The sequence below is a fragment of the Erythrolamprus reginae genome, chromosome 7 (genome assembly GCF_031021105.1).
Source record: "Erythrolamprus reginae isolate rEryReg1 chromosome 7, rEryReg1.hap1, whole genome shotgun sequence".
Lineage (NCBI taxonomy): Eukaryota > Metazoa > Chordata > Lepidosauria > Squamata > Dipsadidae > Erythrolamprus > Erythrolamprus reginae.
Window position 1 is genome coordinate 39,189,748 of NC_091956.1, and position 16,635 is coordinate 39,206,382.

The 16,635-nt window shown below is 38.6% G+C and overlaps 1 protein-coding gene across 1 annotated transcript; it reads right to left on the minus strand.

Annotated features, from left to right (window-relative positions):
• Nucleotides 1-12,958: 12,958 nt before the first annotated feature.
• Nucleotides 12,959-16,237, minus strand: LOC139170314 (fibroblast growth factor-binding protein 1-like). Its single transcript, XM_070757335.1, has 2 exons — nt 16,192-16,237; nt 12,959-14,419 (listed from the first exon to the last, which is right to left on the minus strand). The coding sequence occupies exon 2, from the start codon at nt 14,395-14,397 to the stop codon at nt 13,747-13,749; it is 651 nt and encodes a 216-aa protein (XP_070613436.1). The 5' UTR covers nt 14,398-14,419; nt 16,192-16,237; the 3' UTR covers nt 12,959-13,746.
• Between the last annotated feature and the right edge of the window lie 398 nt (nt 16,238-16,635).

Consider the following 16,635-nt stretch of genomic DNA (forward strand, 5'->3'; position numbering starts at 1 on the left):
CAAAATAAGGCCGAAATAGATCTATCCTAGTCTCCCTCAATTTTCAAATTCAGCAAAAAACATGTGACACATATAGATAAAATTGTCGGCTATCAATAAAATTAACTGCCTTGGAAATGGCCCTGGGTTGAGCCCAGAGGCAAAAAAAAAAGGAGCTGTGATGTTCCTTCCATACACCAGGGTTATTCGACACAAAAATATGTAACCCTTCCCTGGTGCAGAGCTGAAGGGATTGGATACTGTAGCCTAATTCTCTGCCTTACAAGGCAAAGGTTGCAGGTTCAAGTCCCAGTGAGGGTATGGCTAGCTGATGAGGCCAAAATAAGGCCAAAATAGATCTATCCTAGTCTCCCTTAATTTTCAAATTCAGCAAAAAACATGTCTCTCTCTCTCTCTCACACACACACACACACACACACACACACACACATATATATACATACACACACACACATAGTAAAATACATGATGACGGTTATAGAGGAGATACTCATAGTAAAATATATGTATGAAAGAATAGAAAAGAAGATAGAGTAATAGAACATATCAATGAAAGAACAGAAGAAGAGATATAGGAATAGAAGAAAGGTATAGTAGATATAGAGCAATAGGATAAGGGATGGAAGGCACTCTAGTGCACTTGTACTCGCCCCTTACTGACCTCTTAGGAATTTGGATAGGTCAACTGTAGATAATCTTTAGGATTCCTGCTCAGGCAGGGGGTTGGACTTGATGACCTGCATGGTCCCTTTCAACACTAACAATAAATAAAATAAAATAAAAATAATCTAAGGGTAAAGTGTTGGGCGTTTGGGGATGATGCTATGGAGTCCAGTAATGAGTTCCACACTTCGACAACTCGGTTACTGAAGTCATATTTTTTACAGTCAAGTTTGGAGGGGTTAATATTAAGTTTAAATCTGTTGTGTGCTCTTGTGTTGTTGTGGTGAAGCTGAAGTAGTCGCCGACAGGCAGGACATTGCAGCATATGATCTTGTGGGCAATACTTAGATCTTGTTTAAGGCGTCTTAGTTCTAGGCTTTCTAGGCCCAGGATTGAAAATCTAGTCTCGTAGGGTATTCTATTTTGAGTGGAGGAGTGAAGGGCTCTTCTGGTGAAGTATCTTTGGACATTTTTAAGGGTGTCAATGTCTGAGATACGGGTTCCAAACAGATGAGATGTATTTGAGGATGGGTCTGGCAAAAGTTTTGTAAGCTCTTGTATGCAGAGTGAGATTGCCAGAGCAGAAGCTACGTAGGATTAGGTTTATAACTCTTGAAGCCTTCTTGGCTATGTTGTTGCAGTGGGCTTTGGCACTTAAATCTTTTGTTATTAGTATACCGAGGTCTTTAACCGAGTGGGGATTATCTGTGATAATTTGATTATTCAGTTCACACTACCTTGGGGAACACCGCTTTTAACTGGGATGGGGGTGGATATGTTGCTTCCTAATTTGACCACTTGTTGTCTGTTTGACAGGAATGCTGTAATCCAGCTATGGAGGGATCCTGAAATGCCATAGGATTTGAGTTTTAGGAGTAGTTTGTCGTGGACCACTGAATCAAAGGCTTTGCAGAAGTCGATATAAATTGCATCTATAGTTTTCCCTTCATCTAGATGAGTTGTCCATATATTTTTGCGGTGGAGGAGCTGCAGGTTGCAGGATAGTTTTTTCTGAATACAAATTGTTTGTTAGAGAGAAAATTATTAGTTTTTAGATGGAGAGTAATTGGTTTATTTATAATTGATTCCATGACTTTGCATGGGACGCAGCATAGTGAAATTGGTCTGTAGTTATCGAAGATGGGGATGACCATTGCTTTCGACCATAGCTTAGGAAGTGTGCTGGTTCTGAAGGATTTTTCGAAAATTATGCTTAGTGGTTCAGCTATGGCAGAAGAAAGCTTTTTTAGGAAGTAAGCACATAGACCATCTGGTCTGACTGATAGAGAAGGTTTAAGGTTGTGTAATGCTTTTTCAACTCGGTCTTCAGTGAAATCTACTTGGGTTAGGTCGTTGAGGGAGTTTGAGGTGCAATTGATGAAATTGGGGGATGAGCCATTGCTGTTAACAAAGACAGAGCCAAAGAAAGAGTTGAGGAGGTTGGCTTTGGATGAATCATCGTGGTATTCTTTGTTGTTGGGTCCTTTGAGAGGTGGGATGGGTCTAGAGTCTTTGAGTTTATTGTTGACAAAGTTGTAGAAAGCTCTATTAGATTTGGTGCGTAGGAGGTTTTCCTCTTGTTTGCTGTAGTAGTTAAGGCATTCTGCTTTTATTTAATTGCAAATGCTTTTATAACGGCTTTTGAAATTGGAAACATGTCCTTTTTTGTTTTTCCTCCAGAGAGATTTTTTTCTTGTTTGTAATTTTCTTATTGAGATGGGGAGGTTATTTTTTTTGTTTATGGTACATGTTAGAGGTACATGAAGTCTGATGATAATTTTCATTTTGAGTAGGAATGTGTTGTAGAGGTCATCAGTAGTGTAGCATTCAGAGAATAGAGTTTTGCAGTTTAATGTTGAGAAGTGGGCTTCAATGAGTTCGTAGTTCACTTTTTTGAAATTGAATTTTGATGTTGTTTTATTTTGGTGGATCATAGTGTGCCTTAGGTTGAGACTGAAGTTTATCATGCTGTGGTCGCTGTTGGAAAATGGTTCTGTTATTTGTAAGCCATATATTGCACTTTTGCTGTTGCAGAAGATGAGATCCAGACAGTTATCAAGTCTGGTATTGTTAGTTACCAGTTGGTCGAGTCCCAGATAGGTGATGGTATTATATATAGTAGAATGGATGGTTTCCATGCTGCATTCATTTAAGGACCAGTTAATGTGTGGTAGGTTGAGGTCTCCGAGGAAGATAATGGGGTATGGGCAATTGGTTGCCCACGTTAGTAATATAGATAATTGGTTAGCATGTTCGATGTCGTAGTCCTGGTCTCTGTAGCAGACTAAGAAGTGAACTGTGGTATTTAGGGATAAATCACAGACAATATTTTCAGATACCAATAAATCCTGTGCAACTTTTAGGATTTTTAGGTTCAGCAATTTTTTTGTAGAATATAGCTACTCCGCCTCCTCTGCGGGATTCACGGTCTGAGCGGAATACATGGTAATTTTTTGATGTGATAATGGAGTCTGTGTAGGAAGCATTTAGCCATGTTTCGCATATAAAAATTATATCAAAGTTGGAGGTGTCAAGTAGAAGGAGGAATTCAGATATCTTGTTGACTAAACTTCTAGCATTTAATAGTTTACATTTGAGATTGGTCTTGTTTTGGGGATTGGTTTTGGGGTGGTTAGAGAAAGTAAGGGGCACACTTTCCTATTCTTAGTTTGAGGTGGTAGGGTTGTCCATTTGTTGTTGTGGGATGGTGGTCTGGCAGGTGTCAGTTTGATGTTGTGAAATGGTAGGTTGAAAGTTAGACCGGAAGATGTAGGGAGGATTATGGGTTTTGGGTTTGATGCTTTCCATGCGGTAATCTATGTAAAGGTTTGTTTCACCAAGTTCATAGCGTCTCTTGAGTTCTGCCCGTAGTTCGCGAGAACGAATATGTTGGAGGAGAGAAAGATCTGGTCTGGATCTGAGTTTGTTGAAGGACTTGTTATTTCTGGCAATGTGGTCTTGATGAATTGCTGTTTTATTTGTTCATTTTTGCATACTACCTTGCAGAAACGGGGGGCTATTGAGCCATCTGTTATACTTGTGCTCAGGTCCAATTCTGGTAACTTCCAAAATGTCTTCTTGGGCGATTGTTTGTGCATGTGAGCGATGGAGGTGGATGATATTTCTTATTTTTGTTATATCTGATTCATGGCTTTCTTCAAGACCAAATAGCATTCTGGTATTTTTGTTCACGTTCCATGGCATCCTTGACTAGGGTAGAGATATCAGTGGTAGAATTAGTGGGTTTCTGGAGTATTGGAAGTGGTTGAGGTTGAGGTTGGGGTGGTGGAGTGGTGAGTGGTATTTTGTGGGGTGGATTTGGATTAATCAGTGTTTGGATATTTTTCTCCATGAATGAGAGTCTTGCTTCAATACTTTCTGTGAATGCTTGTTGGGTTTTGAGAAGTCTTGGTTCAATACTTTCTATGAATGTTTGGGTTTTGATGGCTTCTTTTAAGGTGTTAATCTCATCAGACAAACTGCTGAGTATATTTAGCTTGGGGGTGCAGAATGAGCACATATAAAAAAATGAAGAGTTTGCTTTTAGAAAGGTGGCAATATGTTTAGAAATATTGAGGCAGTTGTTGTGAGCAGACTGATTGCAAGTCTGGCATTTTATGAAACCATCATGATCATTGCATTTAAAGCATTGATAGTTGTAATTATATTTTTTGTATATATAAACTTTATTAAATTTTAATAAAAAGGCAAACATGACCTACATACATGTGACATCTATTTGGGGTTACAGTTACCCCACTTATTTTTGAAGTCTTGCTAATACAGAAAAAAAGTTCACTAATAACTTATAAAATTAATATAATAAATCGAATGTAAAGAATAATTTTTGTTATTGTATCCTTGTTGCATATAAAGTTAGCAAAATAAAGCTATTTCTAATATCTATACATAATTTTGAATCATTTAAATTTTATTTTTTCTCTTTTAATTAACCATATATACAATGTATTCCAAATCCCATAAAATTCTGATTCTTCATGATTGTTTCACCACCTTGTCATCATATTCATTTCAGCACACTCTATAATTTTTTTTATTACATCCTCTTCCTTAGGAATATCTCCTCCCTTCCAATTCTGTGCGAATACTATCCTAGCTGCTGTTAGGATATGAATAATTTTAAAAAAAATATCCTTTAAAAATTTTTGATTTGTTATACCCAATAAGAAAAATTCTGGTGTTTTCTTAATGTCTTGTAGGGTAATTTCTTTTAGTCACTTTTCTATTGTATTCCAATATGACTTAGTTTTTTGGCAAGTCCACCACTGATGATAGAAAGAACCTATTTCTTGCTTACATTTCCAACAATTTGGAGACATGTTAGGAAACATCTTTGCTATTCTATTTGGTGGCAAATGCCACCTATAAAACATCTTAATTTGATTTTCTTTTAATGAAACTGATTTTGTAATTTTCCAATTAGATGTCCAGACTTTCTCCCACGTTTGTAAATCAATATCTCTTCCTAGATTTTTGCACCAACTTATAATATTATATTTTAATGTCTTATCTATGTTTTTATAACCTTCCCTATTAGTTCACTCTGATTTGTTATTAACAAATTACCTAGGAAATTTTTACTCTTCATAAATGAATATATTTTGATATCTTTTTGATGTCTAGACTGTATCTGTATATATTGCCACCAATCTATCATTATTCCTTCATCCTGTAATTTTTGTCTTGATTTTAATTTCATTTGGTCATCTAATAAGTCTTTATATTTTGGTGTCTTCTTTTCCTGCATTAAATTAGGGTGGCAAATCGCATCTAGTGGAGAGATCCATTTTGGAATCATTAAAAAATGATCTTTCTTTATATCTTTCCAAACTTCTAATAAATATTTTCTTATTATATGTCTCTTAAAGTAGGAATGTGTTTTATCCTTTTCATACCAAATAAAGGCATGCCAGCCAAGCATAAGATCATAGCCTTCTAAATTTAGTATAAATAAAAAAAATTCTTACTTATTAATATTCTTCCCTTGGGTCTGGCTTGGTAAAAACTTTCCTTTTGCCAGCATGTCCTTCATAAGAGGGAGGGTTTTTTTATCCCTCTAAAATTGATGCATAATCTTATTGTCCCTTTTTTTACCCCTTGAACAGTACAGGAGTGGCCACATGGTACTTTGCTGGTTGAATGAAATCCCTGGTTAGGTTTTTGTCAATGTACTCCCTTAGCTCGTTCATCTCTTTTGGGGTCATGGAGTACATTTTTGGCTTGAAGAGTTTTGCTCCCAGAAGGATCTGAATAACACAATCTGTGGGATGATTGGAGGAGGGATAGCGTGTAGCATTCTTTCTCACCACTAGGTTCTGGTACTCTTTGGGGATTAGCTGGATCCCTGGGGTTTATTCTAATGCTGCTTTCAGGCATTTGTTTCCTTCAGATGCAACCCAGTATTGGACAGTTCTTATCCTGTAACTGCTTTGAGAGGGAAGAGAGCCTCTTCCTAGCCTCATTTTTCTGTCTTTCCCTTCCCACCAGATCATTGGGCTCCATTTGTGTAGCCAGAATAGTCCCAGGATTACTGATTCGATCATTTTCAAAACTATCAGGAATCTGATAGTTTTGAAAATGATCGATAGTTGCCAAGTGTTGGCCCATCTCTAGCCACACTGGCTCAATGAGTACCTTCCTATCATGATCCATTGACTTGCTCAAATTTCATGGGTTGGGATGGTCTTTTTGCTTGGATCCCTAGCTTCAGCACCATCGGTAGGCTAATAGGAACTAGGTATAACCTGAGTCTATTAGGGCATCCACCTCTCCCTTGATTTCTGTCTTTGGCACCATGATTATAGCAGGGATAACAAGGGGATGGATGGCTTCCTTTACCATTGGATCACTTTCACCCTCGTTTTTACTGTTTTAGGAGGCAGGCTGCTTGTCTCTCTCCATTGGATTTCCCTTTCCCTCACTTGAGGGAGAGAAGACTTAATGGTCTGATGCACCAAGCTTGACTTTTCCCAGACTTTCTGCAGAAGCTTTTTTGGTATGGTCGATATAGCTGGAGTTGCTTTTGGCTGGGGTGTGAGTGCCAGGTACCCAGTGGCTCGATGGCCCTGTTTCAAATCTTGGATTTCTACTTTAGTCTGTATGGGTTGGGAGTCATCTTCTAGCTCTCAGTTCCTCTAGGAAGGTGTCAATGTTTTCCAGCTCTGGCATGTCTTCTTCATGGAGTCTTGTATCAACAGGTGGATACACTCCAAGACCAGAGAGGTATTAATACCACTCTATAACGCCCTGATCAGACTACATCTGGAGTACTGCATTCAGTTCTGGTCACCACACTTCAAAAGAGACATAGAAACTCTGGAGAAGGTGCAGAAAAGAGCAACCAAATGATTAGGGGACTAGAAACCAATACTTATGAAGAGAGATTGCTGGAACTGGGCATGGATAGCCTAGAGAAAAGAAGGGCCGGGGGGACATGATAGCAGTCTACAGGTACTTGAGGGGTTGTCACAGGGAGGAGGGGGTCACACTGTTTTCCAGGGCACCAAAGGGCCAGACGAGGAACAACAGTTGGAAGCTGACCAAGGAGAGATTCAACCTAGAAATAAGGAAGAACTTCCTGACAGTCAGAGCAATCAACCAATGGAACAGCCTACCAGTGAAGGTTGTGAACTCCCCAACTTTGGACATTTTCAAGAGGAGATTTGGACTGTCATTTGCCTGGGGTGCTGTAGGATTTCCTGCTTAAGCAGGGGGTTGGACTTGATGACCTGCAAGGTCCTTTTCAACTATAATAAATAAATAAATAAGTGTATATAGTAGATAATGTATATTTTTGTGTGCCTGTATGTAATATGCATGTACACATATGACATACATACGTAGAATTAAATAGTATATTTTGGATGTTCAGTAATAGTAAATAGATAGGGAAATTGTATCTCTTTGAGACAAGGAAAGGCCAGGCACCCTAACCCTAACCCTTACCCAAACCCTTGACATGAGTGACATCACGTTGGCCACCTTTAAGCCAGTCACATGACCTTTAAGCCACCCGTGGTCACATGATCATAAAACCACTTCCCCCGGTCACATGAATGGCAAGCCACACCCACAAAATAAGCCACACCCACAGCATGGTAGTAAAAATTTATGTAGCTCTTCACTGCACACACATGTACATTGGAGCTGAGCTAGGGCAATAGCTCACGTGCCAGCAGATATGGTTCTGTGTGCCACCTGTGGCACCTGTGCCATAGGTTCGCCATCACTGATCTAAAGAGTCTTCACTTTCTTGGCCTGTTTCGGCACTTCAGGCCTTCAGTGTGTATAAAGAGAATGGAGGCCTAAAGTATTACAAGATCACATGAGATCAGTAGTACAAGATCGCACATTACTGATTTTGCACGATCTCATGATACTTTAGGCTTCTGTCCTCTGCAGATCAACCTGATCTGCAGCAAAGGTGTTATAAATGCAGGGAAAGCCTGAAACATTGAAGTTTTCCTTCTATTTGCAAAACATTTTGCCATCTTTGCAAAAAGTATTTTCTGCTGAAAACGGAGGCTGGAAGGGACATGTATGTCACACCAATGGTCTGTTTTTGCTAGGGAAGGCCTTGGTAATACTTGAAACATAGTTTTTATAGTAGTATTCCACAGGCTAACTAACATGGGGTTTCTTGTACTTTAAATCTGCTTTTTCAAATGTATTGGTAATAATTTGCCATAAGCCTTAATCTTCAGGAAAGCCTCTCTTATAGAAAACAGTGCTGGCAATAGAGCGTTAAGTACAATGGCAGATAACAGTTTCATTTTTAGCTGTTCTCAAGCTTCCATGAACAAAGCAAATAGGGAGACCTCATTTTTATCAGAATAATAAATTGTTTTTAAACTATCTTTGGATTTATTTGTTTATGGGAAAAGGTAAAGCTGAGGCAGAACCAAGAGCCAGATTTCGCCATCATCAGTCAAGTAAAGACACTTGGAAATGCTGTTGGGTCATGGAGGATTTCCCATTCTCATGTACAGCACAGAGGTCATGATTAAAACATAGTTGAATCATGTATCATTAGCATATCTGGAGAAAAGAATGAATTTCCTGTCATTTTAAAAGCTTCCCCAGTGCCGAGTCATCCAAGACTTTCTTATTACCACAAAATCAAGGGCTACTCTTGGAGAAAGCCTGAAAGAAGCCAACAACTGTGTTATCTCCATGAAGCCAAACTGAAAGAGAACAGCAAGTACAGAGCTATTATGCCTTTGGCAGCAACAGCCAACCCTGAACCCAATTGAGGGTGTGGAGTTTGTGATTTGAACACATTCATCATCCCTATGAATGAACATAATGCATAAAATATATGCAGCAGCTCTTATTCATGAGCCATGTGGTTGGCCAAAGACAGTGAGGAGATATCGGATGGTTGCTGTTCATTGGCCCTGCCTGAGAAAGAGAAGTTGACTCATCCTATATCCCCAGGAACTCTTATGCAATTCAGATAGGTGTGGAGTTTGAACTGGGGCCAAGCAGATGAGTTAGTAAAGTCGAACAGGAAAGCAATGGAAATGTACACATTGAGTTTCCATGGGAGAAGTAAAAGAGGGAAAGTTGTAGGTGGATTTAGTCACAGCTTGTAAAGGACTATAAGGCTTGCAGTTGGGATGCTATAAACACAGAGAATCAAGGCAGCAGCAACCTCATCTTGGAAACTAAGAGCACAGAGTGTAGGAAATATCTTATCTGGCATTATGTAAACTGCTACATATTACATATCATCATGATTAAGGCACCTTTTTGGGAAGCCCAGCAAGTGCATTGATTAAGTTTGGAGCTTTGCTGAAGAAAACAACAGCAATCTATCCAACTCTCTATTTTCAGCCTCTACTTACTTGCTGTTGTGGTGTAAGTCTAAAGCCAGTAAAATTGAAGAGTCAAACCCTAAAATATTAACATTAAACATAACCATGGAGTGAACATTTCAGTAGCGCAGAAGAGTCTTTCCTATCATGGAAAGAGAGGAAATCAATATAGTCTGTCTCAGAAACTTATGGGGCAGATCCTTTGCACATTCGTGGGTGTCCTTGGGTTATGATAATAAAAAAAGTGAAGATGGTCATGACAATGCAATCAAAGGTACATCGGTTTGATATATGCTGAGTTTCACTCAAAATATTGCAGCTATCATTTTGACTTTTTTAATCACACCCTCTAGACATTGCTGACATATCCAGTGATACATTACAATGCTTGAAGAGAAGGACATAAATTCTCAGGTGTCCTGCAATTTCTATATCAGAGTCCAAAATCTTGAATTAAAATGGGAAGGGGGGCAGGGAAGTTAATCCAAGCAAATTAATGTGCCTTACAAAACCTGTTTCTACATTTGGAAGAAGCTGTTTCCAAACACAATGTCATCATTACTTCTCAATGAGAGGTGATGAAGTCTTGAATAAGCAGTCAGATGTTTTCCACCCCAAAGACAGTGCAATGGTCAAAGGCATTTGTGATTGCTGCTATCAACTGAAAACAACCCCTAAACCCAGAATATTTATTTATTTATCTATCTATCTATCTATCTATCTATCTATCTATCTATCTATCTATCTATCTATTTATTTGGGAGGATAACCTTGGATAACCTTGGAAGGATGGAAGGCTGAGTCAATCTTGAGCATAATGAGATTTGATCTCCCAAACTGCTGGCAGCTAGTGATCAGCAAAAATAGCTTGCAATACGGCACCCTAACCATTGTGCCAAAGTGTCGTGTAAATATTAGAAGAAATTGCTCTGTTCCTCAAAGAGTTTTGCCCTATGACACTAAAATTCATTTGAATGCAGTTGGAATTAGATGACGGACAGCTGAGGCTACTTCAAGATGAAGCTTTTTCTTTTAATGGTGAGCTTTATTCCTCTGTATGTTTCTGATTTCATGTGTACAGTGTGGGTAGACAGCAGTTCTTTCTTTGATATGTTCCAAGGAAGCAAGGAAGGAATGGGGGATGGGGGAGAAAGAGAGAGAGAGAGAAAGAGAGAGAGAGAGGGAGGGAGAGAGAGAGAGAGAGAGTCTATGATTTCTAGTCTGACCTTAGGCATGAAGCCAACTGGGTAACCTTGGGCTAGTCACTCTTTTTCAGCCCTAGGAAGAAGGCAAAGGCAAATCATGTACAAAATCTTGCCAAGAAAACTGCGGTGACTTGCCCAACCATGTGTCAACAAGAAGACAAAGGCATACATACCTACCCATCCACCTACACATGCACACACACATACACACATAACCCTGTAGGAGGGGACAAAGAACCTTTTGCTTGTGGTGACCAAAGGAAAAGAAAAACAAGGTCTGTGTTAGGACCTGAAGCTTCATGGGGATTATCTGGAGGAGAGGAATGTTAGGTCTTGATGTGAAATCCTGGGTGAAAACACGGTAGGGAAGTCTGCAATTGAATATGGGAGACAAGAAAGCATAGACCAATGTTCTCATCAGGGAATAAGTACCAGAGACAGAGGGAGAAAGAATCTGCATGGCATGCAAGTAAGATGATCCTGAGAGGTGGGGATATCAGCATTTCTTGTAGGAATTTTATTTATTATGGTTGAAACCCAAACTCAAACTACATCATCTGTTTCAGTTACAACACACATAACTTAGTCCATTTGCTTGATGCTATCAATGCAAAGGATGACATTCCATTGTATATAGTCATCTACAATATCAGCTGTTGTGTCTATAATCAGAAGAAATCCAAAACATGATGTCTGAGTTACATCTAATTTATCCCTTACTTTGTTCTATATATGCAATCATTGTGTCAGCCTGAGTAGTCAGCTGTTCAGATGTTGAATGGACAAGCATTGGATGGATATTCTACTTGAGGATGTATAGAGGACAGCCTTGACCACAGGTGGAAGTTGGATTATTTTGAACTTCCGTGCATGTGCTAGATCTGCAAGTCAGCGGTTCAAATCTCATCACTGGCTCAAGGTTGACTCAGCCTCCCATCCTTCCGAGGTGGGTAAAATGAGGACCTGGATTGTGGGGGCAATATGCTGGCTCCATTTAAAAGTGCTATTGCTAACATGTTGTAAGCCTCCCTGAGTCTAAGGTGAAGGGCGGCATAAAAAATCGAATAAATAAATATGCCTAGAATGCAAAAGTGGAAGACAAGGGAAGAAAGGTGAGACCAGTCATTTGTGAAAATGCTCTGTCTCTCAAGAAATGACAGTCCATGACAAAATATTATAGGACCAGGATTACAACCCCCAAAATATTTATGGAGCTTTTTTGTGTTACCTCCCTACCTGTAACAGAGCCAAATAAATGATGTTCATGCATTGAAAGCCATGGGTCTTTGTGTTTGGGGGGAAAGGCTGATAGAATAGCTCCACTTTACAGAGACTGGTAGCTCAAGGTGTTCTAGAATTAATTTTATTACACTAGCAAAATTTATTTGGGACTACATGCTGCTGTAACAAACCCACATGGCGCTTGGTTGTTGGAGTAGAAAAATGACTAAAGATGTTTTAAATCTTCAAAAGAGTTTATGCCCATATTGCCTGTGGGTGATAAATGTTGACATTTTAAATGATATTAAATAAACAAATGATTAAGTGAGGTGAATTTAGTGTATTCAGATCAAAGGCAAATCCTCTTGCTTAAAAAACAAAGCCTGCTATTTATAATGGTCTCTTTTCTCAAATGTGTTTGTGTGTATGTATGTGTGTGTGTGTGTGTATTCCTGTCAAATAGCTTGGATATTTTCCTGTTTAATACCGTAGCTTGAGCAAAATAGCTTGAAATAGATCTATACCAATCTCCCTTCATTTTCATGATCAGCAAAAATATGTTACACACACACACACACCTTTTTTCTGAAGGCTTGGTATAGTTTCCTGTTTGAGGAGTGGGTTGGACTAAAGGACCTCCAAGGTCCTTCCAACTTCTGTTCTGTTCTCTCCACCCCCAGTCTTGAATATATCCAAGAATATGGGGCTTCTCAGAACCTCTATTCCGTGCTCCCCATTAAAATAATGATCCCATTTAACAGAAAGAGATACCTTGCTTCATTAGGGTGGAAGGCAAATTTTGCATAGCAGTTTTAGAGCAGTTCATTTCTACATTAATATTGCCAATTTTGTCCTATGGATTTCTCTTCACCCAAATTTTCTATACTGTTCAATTCCATTTGCTAGATTGAAATGCTGGTGGACATCAGATTCATTAAAAATTTAGTTCCAAACTACTGCATTTTGGATTGAATGTAAATTTTGCACACGTAGGAAAGAAAATTGGGACAAGCAGAAGACGGAACTCCAGGGAACAATTTTAAAAGGCTTTATTTTTAGGACTACACATTCAAAGGTTAAAAAAAAGTGCATAGCACTGAAATAATCACTTTGGCTAACAATATACAGGAAAGAATAAAGCAATACATGGAACTTTTCACATCTTTGTAACTTTTGCATAGCTCGCTATACAAATCCATTTTCATCCAAGCCTGGCCCTCTTTTACATGTGCCACAATGGGAATGAGACTTTGATTGCATGGCTGTGGCCCCCATCTTTACTTTTTAAATACTTTACCACCACCACCAGACACCCCAAGATCCATTGAAAAATAGTATTATTGTACCTTTGATGAAAAGGGTCATTTTTACTCTTTACTCTTCCTTTCCTAAATACAATATATCACCCTCACAATCCAGACTTCCTTTTCTTCTCATCCTGCTTGATAAAATGTTCTTAGAAATCTTGGGCACCGATGTACAAACATTAAATTGGCCTAATAAAAATGTGCCTTTGTATTAATATTGCATATTATGACATAGAAAACAATTGCTGGCAACCCTTCCATCAGATTTATCCCTTCATTTGACACTTTTCTCCTAAGTTACACAGAGGAAGGAAGGATCGGGTGACAGTGCAGAGGATTAGTAGTTACAGTCACATATTTTTAGCAAAAAACAAAACACATTGCATTTACTTTCACAAGTGGAGTTTGACTGGATGCACCAGAGAATAATTCAGATTGTTTGCTCTTGATACTGTTTGTAAGACAGTTGTGCCCATAATAAGTCGAGGCCTTTGATCCATCTCCCTTGTATTTCTAATTGCACTTTTTATCTTGTATCATTGAAATGACGAAGTAGCAAAGATTTTGCCACATGTCAGAGCAATACTCTTCAGCCACCTTTCTCTGATCCACATAATCAATATCTTCCACACAATCACTGGATTCTTTCTTTGGCTGTTGGGGTGTTGGGGTCTCTGTCTTGGCATCCATAACCAGTCTAAAATGGGCAGTAAGTGGCCCAGTCTTACAGACTTTAGATTTTAAAAGGGCCTTGGGGTTGTTACAGAGATTCGTTTGCTTCTTTAGAGATCGAATGATTTCCTTCCAGAAGATCTTCTGACTTTCTGCATATCGTGGGCAGGTAGCTGGACTACCAGAAAAAGCACAGGAGAAAGCATCTTCCCCTTTTTTGCAGTCTACCTTTAGCAGAGTGGTTTCTTTCTCATTTACAGTCCAGGAACATTCAGCCTTTTCTTTAGTTATAAACTTCCCTTTTGTGGGAGAACTTCTTTGTCCTCTGTTTCTCTGGCCCTTGGCATTCTTATTATGTCCAGCTTGGACTCTTCCCCCTCTGCCATTATTCGGTCTCTCTCTTTTTCTCTCTTTCATTGTTTCACCGTCAGCTTGTAGCAGTTGACAGAATATCATGAGAATACACAGCAGAGCAAAATGTTTGGTCTTCATGTTTCCTAGTGCTTTTTGAAACCTGTTTTAGAAACAAAAGTCCCTTGTAAAAAATATGTATATACACTTATGTATGCTAGACATACCCTGATATAATCAATTGTCTATTATCATCTAAGGTTGTAAAATAGGACAACATCAGTGATACTACTAATGATATTTTTGAGCATGAACTCTTAAGACTGCTTAAGATAAATGGTGAAACTGTTCCTTTTCTTCCTTGCTAGAAAGCCATAGCATGACCACAATTTTCCTAAGTGGAGATACATGGGACAAGCTGAAGGGTTAATTCATAGGAATTTGGTGACATCAATTACTAATCTGCTGTTGAAGTTGGATGACATTTGGGCATAGATCCCCCCCCCCAACTCTAGTCAAGCAGCAGCAAGGGAATGGGGTTAGATGAAATTATTAACCCATATTACATTGCTTTCTACTGAAATGAACTGAAGAAACATCATTTGAATAAAAAAATATTATTTTTAACTATATCAATTCTTTATCAGCTAAAGAATAGTCAAAAGTAGGGATATCGGACCCTAGAGAAATTGAGAAATGTTAAAAATGAAAACAGAATAATATGACCAAGAAGATAATCAACAACTAGGGAAACCTATTTTGCTAATTTGAGGGATTCTACAGCATCTATAGCAGGAATTCAATTAGAGTGTCAGCTAATGTGAAACTCTTGTTGTGGAATAAACCTCATGTGGCAGGACTATTGAGAGTTCCAGAGAGGAAACAGCAAATATACATTTAAACAGAGTTATGATTCCATAGCATTGGAAAACTCTGTTTAAAAAGAATCCTACAACTCTCCATTCTTCCTAATTTAAAGTAATCATCTCAGTCATGAGTCACATCTTCATTATTCCTTTCTGGTTCCAACAATTCAGATCATGGAACAAAATCTCCTGCAGTCAATCTGCCATATTTTTATATATGTGAAAGGCAATTGTATTTCCTTTACAAATCTGTCCCATATTTCCTTGATAAGAACTATTCGAGCTAATTTACTATAAATGAAATCAATCAATTTCAAACTAATTTTTATTGAGTACAGTAAACCAATTAATTTACATCACAAAAAGTGAAGTCTACTTAGTGGGAAGACTCTACTTCAGAGGACTGGAGTCTGACTTTCCTGGTAAGGGAATTGACTTTGTGCAAATCAACTTTCTGCCTTGTTGAAGACGGAAATCTAACACCCTAATCCTCAGTTCACAGACTTCAAAGAGTTGAATCTGCACAGTTATATTAAAACTGCAATCTTACGCAGACCTACCTGGGATTAAATAGCCCAATGAATTCTCAAGGGACATGCAATGTGCAAAGACATTGGAATTCAGGTATTTTGTACTATGGTACAGTCCCACAGATTTATTACAAAGAGCCAAAGTTCATCTTGATATACTTCTGTTGGTTACCACTGATTACTGATAAGAAGTCTTGGAAGCTGCAATCAGGAGCTAACATGATGGAGACTCAATACTTTTAATACTTTCATACTAACCACCCACTCACAGAAATCTCTACAGTTTCCTACTTGTTGGGGAAAAGTTACTATACCTTTCTGTTCTGGGGGGGCAGGGGAAAATTGAATTGGTAACTTTTACGGAAAGAGAAATGGTGAGGAATGGATGAAGGAACTTCTGGTTGGGGATAACTGTCAAAAACAGCCCAGAAACAACTACATATAATATACAGTTTGGTCTTCAGAAGGCAAGCAAGAAATTTAGTCTTGCACTTCTGAGCAGTTTTTCACTGCTGATTAAAAAACGCAAGTATACATACCTTTTGCTGTCTTATAAAAATCAGGTTGGCATGCCTCTGAAGTATGGCACATATCTGCTTATTTATATACTCAACAGACACACCTACATAACTTCAGTATCCTATAGCTTCCTAGTAGCAGATTTGTGTGGTTTACTCACTTACCAAGACACACCTTCTGGAGCAGGCCAAATCAAATTTGCAACAGTAAAAAAACAGGTGAGTACAATGCAGTGAAGGGTTAGATTTGAGAAAGGGAAGATGTATAATAAATTATCCCAGGCCCTGTCTGAGGCTAAGAGTAAAAACTTCCAATGGATAATGGCAAGATCAGAGCAGGGAAGGATTTGCCAATGGATAGAATGATAAAGTGGTGGCATGAGGTGCCATCAAGTGTAACTAAGTTCTTGTCATCAACTTTTCGAAGTATAATGAATTGAAGTCCCATTCATTGCCTTGGAGTTT